This window comes from Felis catus, chromosome A2, assembly GCF_018350175.1.
Source record: "Felis catus isolate Fca126 chromosome A2, F.catus_Fca126_mat1.0, whole genome shotgun sequence".
NCBI classification, from domain to species: domain Eukaryota; kingdom Metazoa; phylum Chordata; class Mammalia; order Carnivora; family Felidae; genus Felis; species Felis catus.
Window position 1 is genome coordinate 6,879,975 of NC_058369.1, and position 12,983 is coordinate 6,892,957.

Sequence of the window (12,983 nt, forward strand, 5' to 3'; positions counted from 1 at the left end):
TCCTGACACTCTATTTGCTTCGATTCCTTCTCATTTATTTATTTTTTAAAAAGCCTGCTTATTTTGAGAGAGAGGGAGGGGAAGGGGCAGAGAGGGAGAGAGAGAATCCCAAGCAGGCTCTGCACTGTCAGTGTAGAACCCAACACGACGCTCCATCTCGAACCTTGAGATCATAACCGGAGCCAAAATCAAGAGTCAGACACTTAACCCACTGAGCCACCCAGGTGCCCCTCTTTGATGTATTAAGAATGTACCTTAAAAAAATAAAAGAATTATCTGTGTTTTAATTTATTTCTTTAGTTACCTCTCCATGCAGTATTTCTCACTCATCTCAGGAGGGGTCCACACAGAGATATATGACTGAGTAAAATTGATGGAATGACTGAAGTCTTAAAGAGGTGGCTGCTAAATTAGGGCTTTTATGGAAAACATTATCATGTGTTATTATGAAGAAAACAGTGTTTCTGCAGAGAAGACGTTGAGTGTAAAATAAGACAGGATAAAAGAAGTTGGTAGCATTAGGGGCCATCACTTTTTCCACAAGTACAAAAATGTGGAGCCATCAGACAGAAGTATCTTTATGGCTGTGTGTATTAGGGGAGAAGGACGGAGTTCTCCCAGCATAACCAAAGGAGTGCCATTCCTTGAGGAGGTATTGTGTCAGCACCACAGATGGGGGACAGCTCCCTGCCTGCTGCCCTGGTGAGTCTTCTACTGCAGAACTCTCTCCATTGACACCCACAGAACACCTGCACAGATGGATGGCCTGAGGCACTTGTCCACACTGCAGATTTCTGATCTGCCTCTGAGAACTACTGACTTTGTATCACTGGAGAGACATCGAAAGGATGAGTTTGTAAATAAGTACTTTGTAAATTTCTGATACACTCCAAAGTCTGAGAAACATGACATAAATATTAAAAGAACATGGAAGAATATATTTGTATTTCAGAATATGAAAGACCTTACTTCAATTTTACTCGTTAAAACATCGTAGATGAAGTGGCATATAAAATACATCTATAGTTCTTAAATGGTAATATGATGAAAACATAATACCCATTACCAGGTTAAAGCACAGAATATACTTGAAGAGGGGCGCCTGGGTGGCTCAGTTGGTTAAGCATCTGACTTTGGCTCAGGTCATGATCTTGCGGTCCGTGAGTTCGAGCCCCGCGTCAGGCTCTGTGCTGACAGCTCAGAGCCTGGAGCCTGCCTCAGATTCTGTGTTTCCCTCTCTCTCTGACCCTCCCCCATTCATGCTCTGTCTCTCTCTGTCTCAAAAATAAATAAACGTTAAAAAAATGTTTTTAAAAAGAAAAAGAATATACTCGAAGAGTTTCCAAGTCACATCACCTTTCCCATCCCAGAGGTAACCACTAGTCTGAATTCTATATGCACCATTTCTTTAATGTTTTAGTCCATTGAATTCTATGAAATTGCCTGTATTTTGTCATGTTTCCTCTACACACAGACATATTCATAGGATTCAACTGCGTCTTTCTATCACCCTGTATATATCCCTATACCATTTGTTAACTATATTCTAAAATAAATTTGCCTCTTTTTGAACTTATTAAAAGTTTAGTCTTTAAGTTTGAATTCTGTGTCTTATTTTTTGCATCATTTTGCCATTGGGTTTCAAACCTTTTGTGGGGTATATATAGCACTAATTTATTCACTTTCTATACCATATAATTTGACATTGTGAAGGATGATATCACAAAATAGTAGTCCATTCCCTCATGGATGGAACATTTGGTAGCTTGTTTTCCACTATTATGAATACCACAGTTTGAATAATCTCATACATATCTCCTGGCAAAAACGAGGGAAAGTTTTATACTAGGAACCAAGTTATTGGATATAAGGGCCTATTCTCCTTTGGGTGGTTCAAACAAGTTTTTCAAAGTGGTTGAGTCAATTTTAATTCTCATATGATGTTTCTTGAGATCCACATCACTTCCCAACACGACTCTAACAATCTAGTGGTTGTAAAACATTATCTCAATAATTTAGATTTCTCTTGTTCTGAGAGAGAGTATCTTGTCACTTATTATGGGCCATTTATTTTTCCTCTTCTGTGAAATATCTATTTATAGTATTTCTATTGAGCTACCTATTTTTTCTTATTAGTTCATAGGAGTTTTTATTTAATTGAGATGGTAAATTGTTCTTAGTTACATACATTGAAAATTTCTTTCAAAAACTTTGTACTTTATTTTGTAAATAAGTTGCAATGTGTTTTGGATGAACATAAATGCTTAGTTTTACTACTGTTGAATTTGTCAATGTTTTCTTGAGTGGTTTGTTCTCAATAGTCTTGTTTCTATAACCCATACTTACCTCAAAATAAAGGATTTATAGCTTTGGCTTGTACATTTGAGGCATGAACCCACCTGGAGTTTGACCTTGACTGTGATGTGACATCGGTAGCTAAATTCATTTTATGTCCCTGTACCTTTTAATTAGTTCATTCATTCACTGTAATCCCACTTCTTCAATAAAAAAAGTTGCCCGTTCATATCTGGGCTCTTGCTTCTGATCACTTGTCTCTGTCAATGTCTTAATAATTGTCTCATAACATGGGGTGCCTGAGTGGCTGAGTCGGTTAATGTCCGACTCTTGATCTCAGCTCAGGTCTTGATCTAGGTTGTGAGTTCCAGCCTCACTTTGGGCTTTGTGTTGGGCATGAAGCCTACTTTTAAAAAAAATTGTATCCTAACAACTAAAATAAAATTTCTTGTCCCCAACAAATAAACAGTCCCCAAATCTTACGATTACATCCTCAGAGCCATATGGCATCACAGATTGACTGCTACTCTGATAATTTGTAATTTAGTGCAACAATATGGATAGCCAAGAACCATAATTTTAACCCATGGTCCTTGATGTGAAAAAAAAGGTGTATTTAAGCCATTAATATTGAATTGGGAAAAGTTGGTAATGAAATTTTATAAAGAGAACAAATGTCTGTTACACTTGAGTACATAGACTATATCAGCAACTGCTAAATATAATATACACAGGTGAAATCAGCATCCAATGAGCCATACATAACATTAGCCCTTAGTGTTTCCATTTTTAGGGCACATTTCCTACATTATCACATGTATTAATCCAGGTAATATTTATCTATCCATGGAAGGAAATTACATGTTTTTAGCTCAAATGTAGTATGTGTAAGTCTTGTTGAGATTGTTATTAAAACAGGGTTGAATTTAAATATACCTTTAGGGGTTCCTGGGTGGCTCAGTCAGTTAAGCATCTGATCTTTGTTTCAGTTCAGGTCATGATCTCATGATTTGTGAGACGGAGCCCTGTGTCAGGCTGTCCCCAGCATAGAGCCTGCTTGGGATTCTCTCTCCCTCTCTTTCTGCCCCTCCCCCACCTTTCAAAGTAAATAAATAAACATGAAAAAAACAAATAAACAGACCTTTTAAAAAGACTAGAATCTAATAACAGAAGGAAGATGTGTTTGGGTGTGTAGGTGACTTGAAATGGATGTGAGCCAAGAACTGTGGAGGAAGAAGATAGCATATGTTTGACCACTCAGAGTGAGAGCATCAGACAAAACAGAGTTCATCTCTGAGCCTCAATCCTCCAGGATTTGTGCTGCCCTGTGATCACATGAGAGTAAAAGAGTTTGGCTAATGAGGAGCTTTGGATATTGAACCCCCAAAGGAGAAAGAGAGTGCAAATAGTCTGCCTGTGACCACCCCACTCAACAGCCACACCCACCTGGGGCTAGTCTCAGGGTCCATTATTTCTGCACGGGAGTCCAGTGCTTCACTATCTTTCTGTGCTCAATGAGAACAGGGCTTTCGTTTTTCTTCTTCACACCCAAGGAAGAACTGAATGTTATTCCTTACTGTTGACACCCAGGTAATCTCAAGTCCCCTACTTTATGTCTTACAATAAGGACAGTTCTTTGTTTACAGGTCCATTTGGCGATTTTGAGATGAGAACACGCAGAAGATGAGGAGAATTGGGCCACCTCTGAGGTGCCTCCCTAATGGTCCATCAATATTCTCCTCCACCTGTTTGATTGCACCTTTGCACCAATGCTTGACCATCTCTCATCCTGCTAATCACCGACTCCGATCCTAAATTCCTGGCACTTTTTCCATTCTTAAGAGCAATCTACTTTTGCTCAATTTTGAATACAATTCTAGAATTCTCTAACATTTTTAAAAATTTCTTCAGCATAGTACAGAGATGTATGGCCAGCCTCTCCTTTTCTTTCTACTCCTGGCTCATGATACTCCTTTCTAGAAGAGATATTTGGTTTTGACACTGTTTCCTGGTTGTAAGTATTCTGAGAAAGAGGAGGTAGAGAATGAGGCAGATCCCAAAACTACACCACAGCCTACCTGTTTCTTTTTAGTAATCTATGAAATATTTAAAAGACAAAAGAGCATAGAATAATAAAACAAATAAGCATGTACCCATGCTTCGAGATTTAGTAAGACTTGATTACTTTGCCACCAGAGTTCTTTTAAGTTTTTATTTAAATTCCAGTTAGTTAACATACAGTGTAATATTCGTTTCAGGTGTACAATTTAGTGATTCAACACTTTCATACCACACCTGGTGCTCATCACAAGGACACTCCTTTATCCCCACCCCCTATTTCACTCACCACCACCCCCACCTCCCCTATTGTAACCATCAGTTTGTTCACCATCAGTTTGTTCACCATAGTTAAGAGTCTGTTTCTTATTCTCTCTTTTTCTCTTATTTTTTTTCCTTTGCCCATTTGTTTTGTTTCTTAAATTCCACATGAATAAAATCATATGGCATTTGTCTTTTTCTGACTGACTTATTTCACTTAGCATAATACCCTCTAGTTCCATCCATGTTGTTGCAAGTGGCAAACTTCATTCTTTTTTTTATGTCTGAGTAAAATATTCCATTGTATGCATATACACCACCTCTTCTTTCTCCATTCATCAATTGATGGATATTTGAGCTGCTTCCATATTTTGGCTATTGTAGATAATGCTGCTATAAACAAAAGGAGTGTGTGTTCCTTTGAATTAGTGTTATTGTATTCTTTGGGTAAATACCCAGTAGCTCCGTTGCTGTATCATACGGTAGTTCTATTTTAACTTTTTGAGGAACATCCATACTATTTTTCACACAGAGTTCTTTTCTTGAATAACAAAATAACATGGAACAAACTATTGTTTATCAGAGGGACGTGGCCGGGGGTTGGGGGCACTGTGTGAAATAGGTGAGGAAGATTAAGAGTACATTTATTGTGATGAGCACGGAGTAATGTGTAGAATTGTTGAATCACTAAATTGTACACCTGAAACTAATACAACACTGTATGTTAACTATACTGGAATAAAAACAAAAAAAAACCTTTAAAAGGTAACAAAATAATATAAATAAAGACAGCATATCCTTTCTGTTCCCCTCCATTCCCAGAGACAACCACAGTCTTGAATTTGGTTGTTCTCCCCATGTTATTTAAATTGTTTACACATTGTGTGTGTGTGTGGGGGTGTATAAAAGGCAACAATAAAATGCTTCTCAGTTGGAAAAAAGTTAAATTGTGATGTAATAAGACATTAGACTAAAGTAAGATAGTTAAAGTTAATAAACCAGAGAAAAAAGTACCAAGACCTTAAATGTATTATTTTTAAAAGCAAACTGTAGTGGTGCCGGGGTGGCTCAGTCGGTTGAGCATCTGACTCTTGATTTTGGCTGAGGTTGTGATTTCAGGGTCATGGAACTGAGCCCCGCATCAGGCTCTGTGCTGAGCAGGGAGACTTCTTGGGGGTTCTTTCTCTCTCTCTCTCTCTCTCCCTCTCTGCCTCTCTCCCACTCATGCACATGTGCTCTCTTGCTCTAAAATAAAATTTTAAAAACTTCCTAAAAAATAAACAAAAATGAAACGCAATATGTCAGGTTTAAAATGCAAAACAGGGGCCCCTGGGTGGCGCAGTCGGTTAAGCGTCCGACTTCAGCCAGGTCACGATCTCGCGGTCCGTGAGTTCGAGCCCCGCGTAGGGCTCTGGGCTGATGGCTCAGAGCCTGGAGCCTGTTTCCGATTCTGTGTCTCCCTCTCTCTCTGCCCCTCCCCCGTTCATGCTCTGTCTCTCTCTGTCCCAAAAATAAATAAACGTTGAAAAAAAAATTTTTTTTTAAAAATAAAATGCAAAACAAAAGCTTATGTATTTTTATTCAAATATTAAAACCACAAGGGAATAATGAATTCTAAGTTCAATATGGTGATTCCCTTGGGCAAGGAAAAGTTATTGAGGACATGGAAAAATAAATATGTATTAATTTAATTCTTAAAAATATTTACTAAAATATGGCAATACATTTTAATTTAGTGGTCCTTAGTGGTGGATACCCAGGATTTTGTTTTCTCTATACTTTTTGTATACTTGAAATGTTTTATAATAAGAAATTAAAGTTTTAAGATCAGTGTTATTTAAAACACTTAAATTGGATCATGATATAGGTCTTGTTAGGAAAATTACTTTCTCTTTGGAGTTTTTATTATTTGTGTTGATACATCTGGGTCTAATGTATTCATTTTATTTGCTATACATTTTATCATGTCTATGAGAAAGGAGCATTAACCATTGATGTCCATTCAGATTGTTCACCTCTGTTTCCCTACGTAAGCAATTACTCCACAAAGAGATTCAACACATCCATTTTTCCCTGAATTTTATGGTTGCCATGCTAAAGATATCCTTTGTTTCTCCTCTCTTCCTACACTTTGTCCCACCTATCACTTCCCTTTTATAATGAATCATGCCAAGTGGTACACTTGTGTCTGTGACAGAACCAAATCACAATAGGAAGTATTAAAAGTGGCTCATATATCAAACACTGTGCTTGGTGATTTGGTCTACTCATTACTAATTCTTGCAACATTCCCATAAGGTTTTACAGTGTCTCACATTATCCAAATGAGACCAAGTCTTCTCACACAGTTGAAAACACAAAATGCCCTTCTTTACAAAGCAAGTACTGGAGACAGAATTAAACTTAGATGTGTCTGAATTGAAATACTGATGGATGCTCTCGGTTGCTTGTTTTTATGACTCCATGCTAAGGGCTCATATTTTCTCATTGGTGAGACAGAGATTACCTAGGGCCATTCAGTTCTAAACATTAGTATGTTAATGGACTGTTCACAGAAGAAAACTTTTTAGACTTTTTCTAAAACTTTGGTTCATAAGAGTATCTAGCAGATCCATTGATGCACCCAGGACATAGCCAATTATGTCTTGTCTGTTTGAGGTAATCCAATAACATCATTCTCAGGAACTCACTGTAATACAGGAAATAGGAGTGTCATTGAGTTCTTCCTGATACATAAACTAAGGATTCCTTTGGAAATGACTGGCCAAGGCTGCCTGACCCAGACCTTGATGGGGCCTAAAAGGCATAGAAAGAGGATGATCTAAATTTCTATCATTGATTTTCAACATTTCTTTCCTTAAAATTATCTGTTTTACAATAGAGACAGAGTTGTCATTTTTCAAAAAGCAACGGAAAATCAATTAAACTGCTGAGTAGGAAGGGATTAATTTTTTCTATAAACTACCGTAAAAAGAGGGAATGTTTTCATTCTTATGTGGATCCTGAGAAACTTAACAGAAGACCATGGGGGAGGGGAAGAAAAAAAAAGAGGTTAGAGAGGGAGGGAGCCAAAACATAAGAGACTCTTAAAACTGAGAACAGACTGAGGGTTGATGGGGGGTGGGAGGGAGAGGAGGGTGGGTGATAGGTATTGAGGAGGGCACCTTTTGGGATGAGCACTGGGTGTTGTATGGAAACCAATTTGACAATAAATTTCATATTTAAACAAAAAAAAAAGAGGGAAATGAGGGGTGCCTGGGTGGTCCATAAACTACCACAAAAAGCGGAAAACGAAAGAAGGCACTGATCTCAAGAAGGTACCTTGGAAAGGAGAACAGTCAAAGTTGATTTAGAAGTAATTGCTTATTAATGAAGATAATGATCACACTTGTTATTCTAAAATTTGAATTTGTTTATAGTCTTTTCCCATTGTTTTGCATGTAAAAATGTGAGTGGCAATTAAGGAGTGTACATGTATTTATTTCATATGCTGTTGTGTGTGTGTGTGTGTGTGTGTGTGCGTGTGTGTGTCCCTGTCCCTGGTGGGGGAAGGTAAGTCATTCCTAAAACTAAGCTCCCATTTATATTGATTAAACTTTTTAAGTCCCACCAGCAAGGGGTTTGAGGTATCCAGATATACCTTTCTTGATTTCCTTTTCCCCTCTTAGGGCTAACTTGACAATCTGCTTCCTCTTCTCACTACTGCAGCAATACTCCTGTCAAACATCCTGAACATTAGTGCCCGTAGATTTTACCTTTCTCATCCCAGGATTCTGCTTTTAACATACTAACAGATTGTTGTTTTTGCTTTTTTTCTCTCTCTCTTTCAAGGCCCCTGTGCATTTCCTCCTTCATCCAATTCCTCAGTTTGGGGGAAAAAAAGAGATGTGTTATGTATCACCTTATAAGAATGGGGTTTTTTTTAACATTTTTAACGTTTGTTTGTTTATTTATTTATTTATTTATTTATTTATTTATTTATTTTGAGAGACAGAAAGCACACAGGCAATGCAGGGGAGGCTCTGAGAGAGAGGGAAAGAGAATCCCAAGCAGGCTCTGCATTGTCAGAGCAGAGCCTGACTTGGAGCTCGATCCTGAAAACCATGAGATCATGACCTGAGCTGAGATCAAGAGTTGGATATTTGGAGCGCCTGGGCAGCTCAGTTGGTTAGACGTCTGAGTCTTGATTTCAGCTCAGGTCACGATCTCACAGTTTGTGAATTTGAGCCCCACGTTGGGCTCTGCACTGACAGCAAGGAGCCTGCTTGGGATTCTCTTTCTCTCCTCTCTCTATCTGTCCCTCCGCTGCTCTCGCTCTCTCTTGCTCTCTCAAATAAACTTAAAAAAAAAAAAAAGAGTCAGACACTTAACTGAATGAGCCACCCAGGCACCCTGCGAGTGTTTAAATACTCTAATGTTAGGAGAAAAGTGAATCCTATTAAAATAATAACCATAACAGCTTAAAGCACCAGGAAAGCACTTGCAGTCTTATGCCGGTGGAAACTTCCAAAAGGCAAGCGATGAAGTCTGATCAATGCTTTAGGACACCTAAATCTGCACTAGTCAGAGATTGCATCACATGGTGTTATGAGTTCAGCTCCAAAGTCTGGAAGCCTGAGTTCAATTCGATTCATGTCCAGATTTTCTAAAATAAGGCATCACTGGGGTGCCTGGGTGGTTCAGTCAGTTGAGCATCTGACTTCAGCTGAGGTCATGATCTCACATTTTGTGAGTTCAAGCCCCACAGCAGGCTCTCTGCTGTCAGCACAGAGCCTGCTTCAGATCCTCTGTCCTCCTGTCTCTTTGCTCCTTCCCCACTCGTTCTCTCTAAATAAACAAACTTTAAAATAAAGCATCCTTGTTATGTGTCCTCTCTGTTATGTGTTGTCTCACCTGTATTTTTCCCATCAGACTTATCAAGAACATGGAACCAGAAAACCAAACAAGTGTAACAGAATTCCTCCTCCTGGGTCTCTCAGAAAATCCAGAATGGCAGCCTCTTCTCTTTGGGCTATTCCTGACCATGTATCTGACCACTGTGCTTGGGAACCTACTCATCATCCTGACTATCAGCTCTGACTCCCATCTCCATACACCCATGTACTTCTTCCTCTCCCACCTGGCCTTCACTGACATCTGTTTCAGCACCACCACCATCCCCAAGATGCTTGTGAACATCCAAAGACAGAGCAAATCTATCAGTTACACAGGCTGCCTCACCCAGGTCTGCTTCGTCCTGTTTTTTGCAGGCTTGGAAAACTTTCTCCTTGCAGCAATGGCTTATGACCGGTATGTGGCCATCTGCCATCCACTGAGGTACACAGTCATCATGAACCCCCACCTCTGTGGCCTGCTGATTCTACTCTCCCTGAGCATCAGCATTGCAGATGCCCTACTCCACAGTCTGATGGTGCTGCGACTCTCCTTCTGCGCAGACCTGGGAATTGCTCATTTCTTCTGTGAACTTGCTCAGGTCATCAAGCTCGCCTGTTCTGATACCCTCATCAATAACATCCTGGTGTATTTAGTGACTAGCATTTTGGGTGGTATTCCTTTCCTTGGGATTATTTTCTCTTATACTCAAATTGTCTCTTCCATTCTGAGAATGCCATCAGCTGGGGGGAAACATAAAGCCTTTTCCACCTGTGGGTCTCATCTCTCCGTGGTTTCCTTGTTCTATGGGACAGCTTTTGGGGTGTACATTAGTTCTGCAGTTACTCATTCTTCCAAGGATACTGCAGTAGCCTCCGTGATGTATACCGTGGTCCCTCAAATGTTGAACCCTTTTATCTATAGCCTGAGGAACAAGGACATGAAGGGAGCCTTGAGGAAACTGATCTGAGAAACATCTCCTTTTTTATTATTGTGCTACCACCTGTCTTGGTCTTGGGCTTCTAGGGTGAGCCAAAGTGCAGGAATATTGGGAGAGTCAGATTGTCTGACCCTTTCTTCATTAAGTTCTTAAGTTTCAGTGGTTAAATACCATAAGAGTAGCTCAAGTTAGTTTGAAAAACAACTTTTGTTTTCTTTAACTTTGGTATCTTTGAAAATTTATGCGGACACTCTGAGCTTGATTTTTTTTTTTTTTTTGGAACCATCAAAGCAGATGGTAATAATTCCATTACATTCCATTGTATATCAAATCATTATGTGCACCTTAAACATATAATTTTAAAAGGAGGTAGAGAGAAAAGCATAGATTTCTTAGTCTCTCAGTGTGAGATAATCAGCCTATGTGAATTTAGGAAAGAGAAGGAATTTGGCAAATTAAGGTCTCCTTTCCTTTACCAATTATCCTGATAATCTTATATAACAAGAACTCCAATGGTGCCAGCTTCCTGCTAACCAATTTGTTTAAATATTCTGAGTCCTACAAGCTAAAGGCTTTTGTTGAATTACACCATCCTTCCCCTGCAAAAGCACATTGTCATAAGTAAATTGTCCAATGCTTCTGTCCTCAATAAATCTTCACATGTGTGCAGGTTTCATTGGTTCTGCTTTTCAGTCTGTGCCAGAACCACACCATTTTAGTTACTGTATCTCCATAATTAATCTTGATAGACGTGAAAGCAATTATTCTACTTTGTTCTTCTCTCTCATCAAGTCAAGTATTCTTTCTCCACTGCTCTTTCATATAAATTTTAAAATCAGTCCCTCAATGCAAACTGGTGCAGCCACTCTGGAAAACAGTGTGGAGGTTCCTCAGAAAATTAAAAATAGACCTACCCTATGACCCAGCAATAGCACTGCTAGGAATTTACCCAAGGGATACAGGAGTACTGATGCATAGGGGCACTTGGACCCCAATGTGTATAGCAGCACTCTCAACAATAGCCAAATTATGGAAAGAGCCTAAATGTCCATCAACTGATGAATGGATAAAGAAATTGTGGTTTATATACACAATGGAGTACTACGTGGCAATGAGAAAGAATGAAACATGGCCCTTTGTAGCAACGTGGATGGAACTGGAGAGTGTGATGCTAAGTGAAATAAGCCATACAGAGAAAGACAGATACCATATGGTTTCACTCTTATGTGGATCCTGAGAAACTTAACAGAAACCCATGGGGGAGGGGAAGGAAAAAAAAAAGAGGCTAGAGTGGGAGAGAGCCAAAGCATAAGAGACTCTTAAAAACTGAGAACAAACTGAGGGTTGATGGGGGGTGGGAGGGAGAGGAGGGTGGGTGATGGGTATTGAGGAGGGCACCTTTTGGGATGAGCACTGGGTGTTGTATGGAAACCAATTTGACAATAAATTTCATATATTGAAAAAATAAATAAATAAATAAATAAATAAATAAATAAATAAATAAATCAGATTATCTGTATTTTTGCCATTCAGTTGTATCAGTTCCTTATATAGTGGGGATATCAACCCCTTATTGGATACGAGCTTTGCAGATTTTCTTGGATTCCATAAGTTGCCTTTTCATTTTGTTGATTGTTTCCTTTCCTGTGTAGAGTCTTTTAAGTCTGATATAGTCTGACATGTTTGTTTTTGCTTTGTTGCCTTTGCTTTTGGTGTCAAGTCCAAAAAATCATCATCAAGACCAACGTCAGTGAGATTATCCTCCACATTTTCTCCTAAGAGGTTTACAGTTTCAGATCTTCCGTGTAAGTTTTTGATCCATTCTGAATTGACTTTTGTGAGTGGTGTAAGATTGGGACCCAGTTTCATTCTTTAATCCTCATTACCCAGAAGAGTTAGTATCCACTCACCTGTTTACATAAATCAGCAGAACTGCTTGGCTACAGCCCACCTACCAATTATGGTTTTTTTTGTTTGTTTATTTGTGGTACATGGGAAACTTTATCATTTTTTGACCTCAGCTAAGTCTTTGTATTTCCCTATTATTCATGTGTTTCAAGTTCATTAGTGTTAATATGGGGAAGAGTGATATTACAAGGCCATCTTGTCATAACTTTATTTTCGAAAATTATATTTTAAAATATAAAGAAAATTCCTTTAGAGGGTGTTAAAATGTGAAATAAATTGGTGAATACATGAAAATACTGAAGTCCTTAAAGAAAAATATTTTTGAGTATTAACATGGAATATCATCTATACCTATTAAATCACAGATGAAATCTCTGGGTAATGGACAAATTGTACATTACCGCCTTTCAGTGAGGTTGTACTTGACCACAACACAATTAAAAATGAAGAACCAGAGGCCCCTGGGTGTCTCAGTCTGTTAAGCATCCAACTTTGGCTCAGGTCATGATCTCACAGTTTGTGGGTTCGACCCCCACATTGGGCTCTGTGCTGACAGCTCAGAGCCTGGAGCCTGCTTCGAATTCTGTGTCTCCTTCTCTCTCTCTGTCCCTCCCCTGCTCATGCTCTGTCTCTCTCTGTCTCTCAAAAA

General features: G+C 38.9%; 1 protein-coding gene across 1 annotated transcript; it reads left to right on the forward strand.

Moving 5' to 3' along the window:
- The first annotated feature begins 9,440 nt into the window (after positions 1-9,440).
- Positions 9,441-10,456, forward strand: LOC101083065 (olfactory receptor 7G2-like). Its single transcript, XM_003981831.6, has one exon. It carries the CDS (start codon positions 9,494-9,496, stop codon positions 10,454-10,456), a length of 963 nt encoding a protein of 320 aa, XP_003981880.3. The 5' UTR covers positions 9,441-9,493.
- The last annotated feature ends 2,527 nt before the right edge of the window (positions 10,457-12,983 follow it).

Excerpts from the sequence above, each read along its gene's own strand:
- LOC101083065 (XM_003981831.6), top strand. The coding sequence starts at position 9,494 with ATGTGTTGTCTCACCTGTATTTTTCCCATCAGACTTATCAAGAACATG.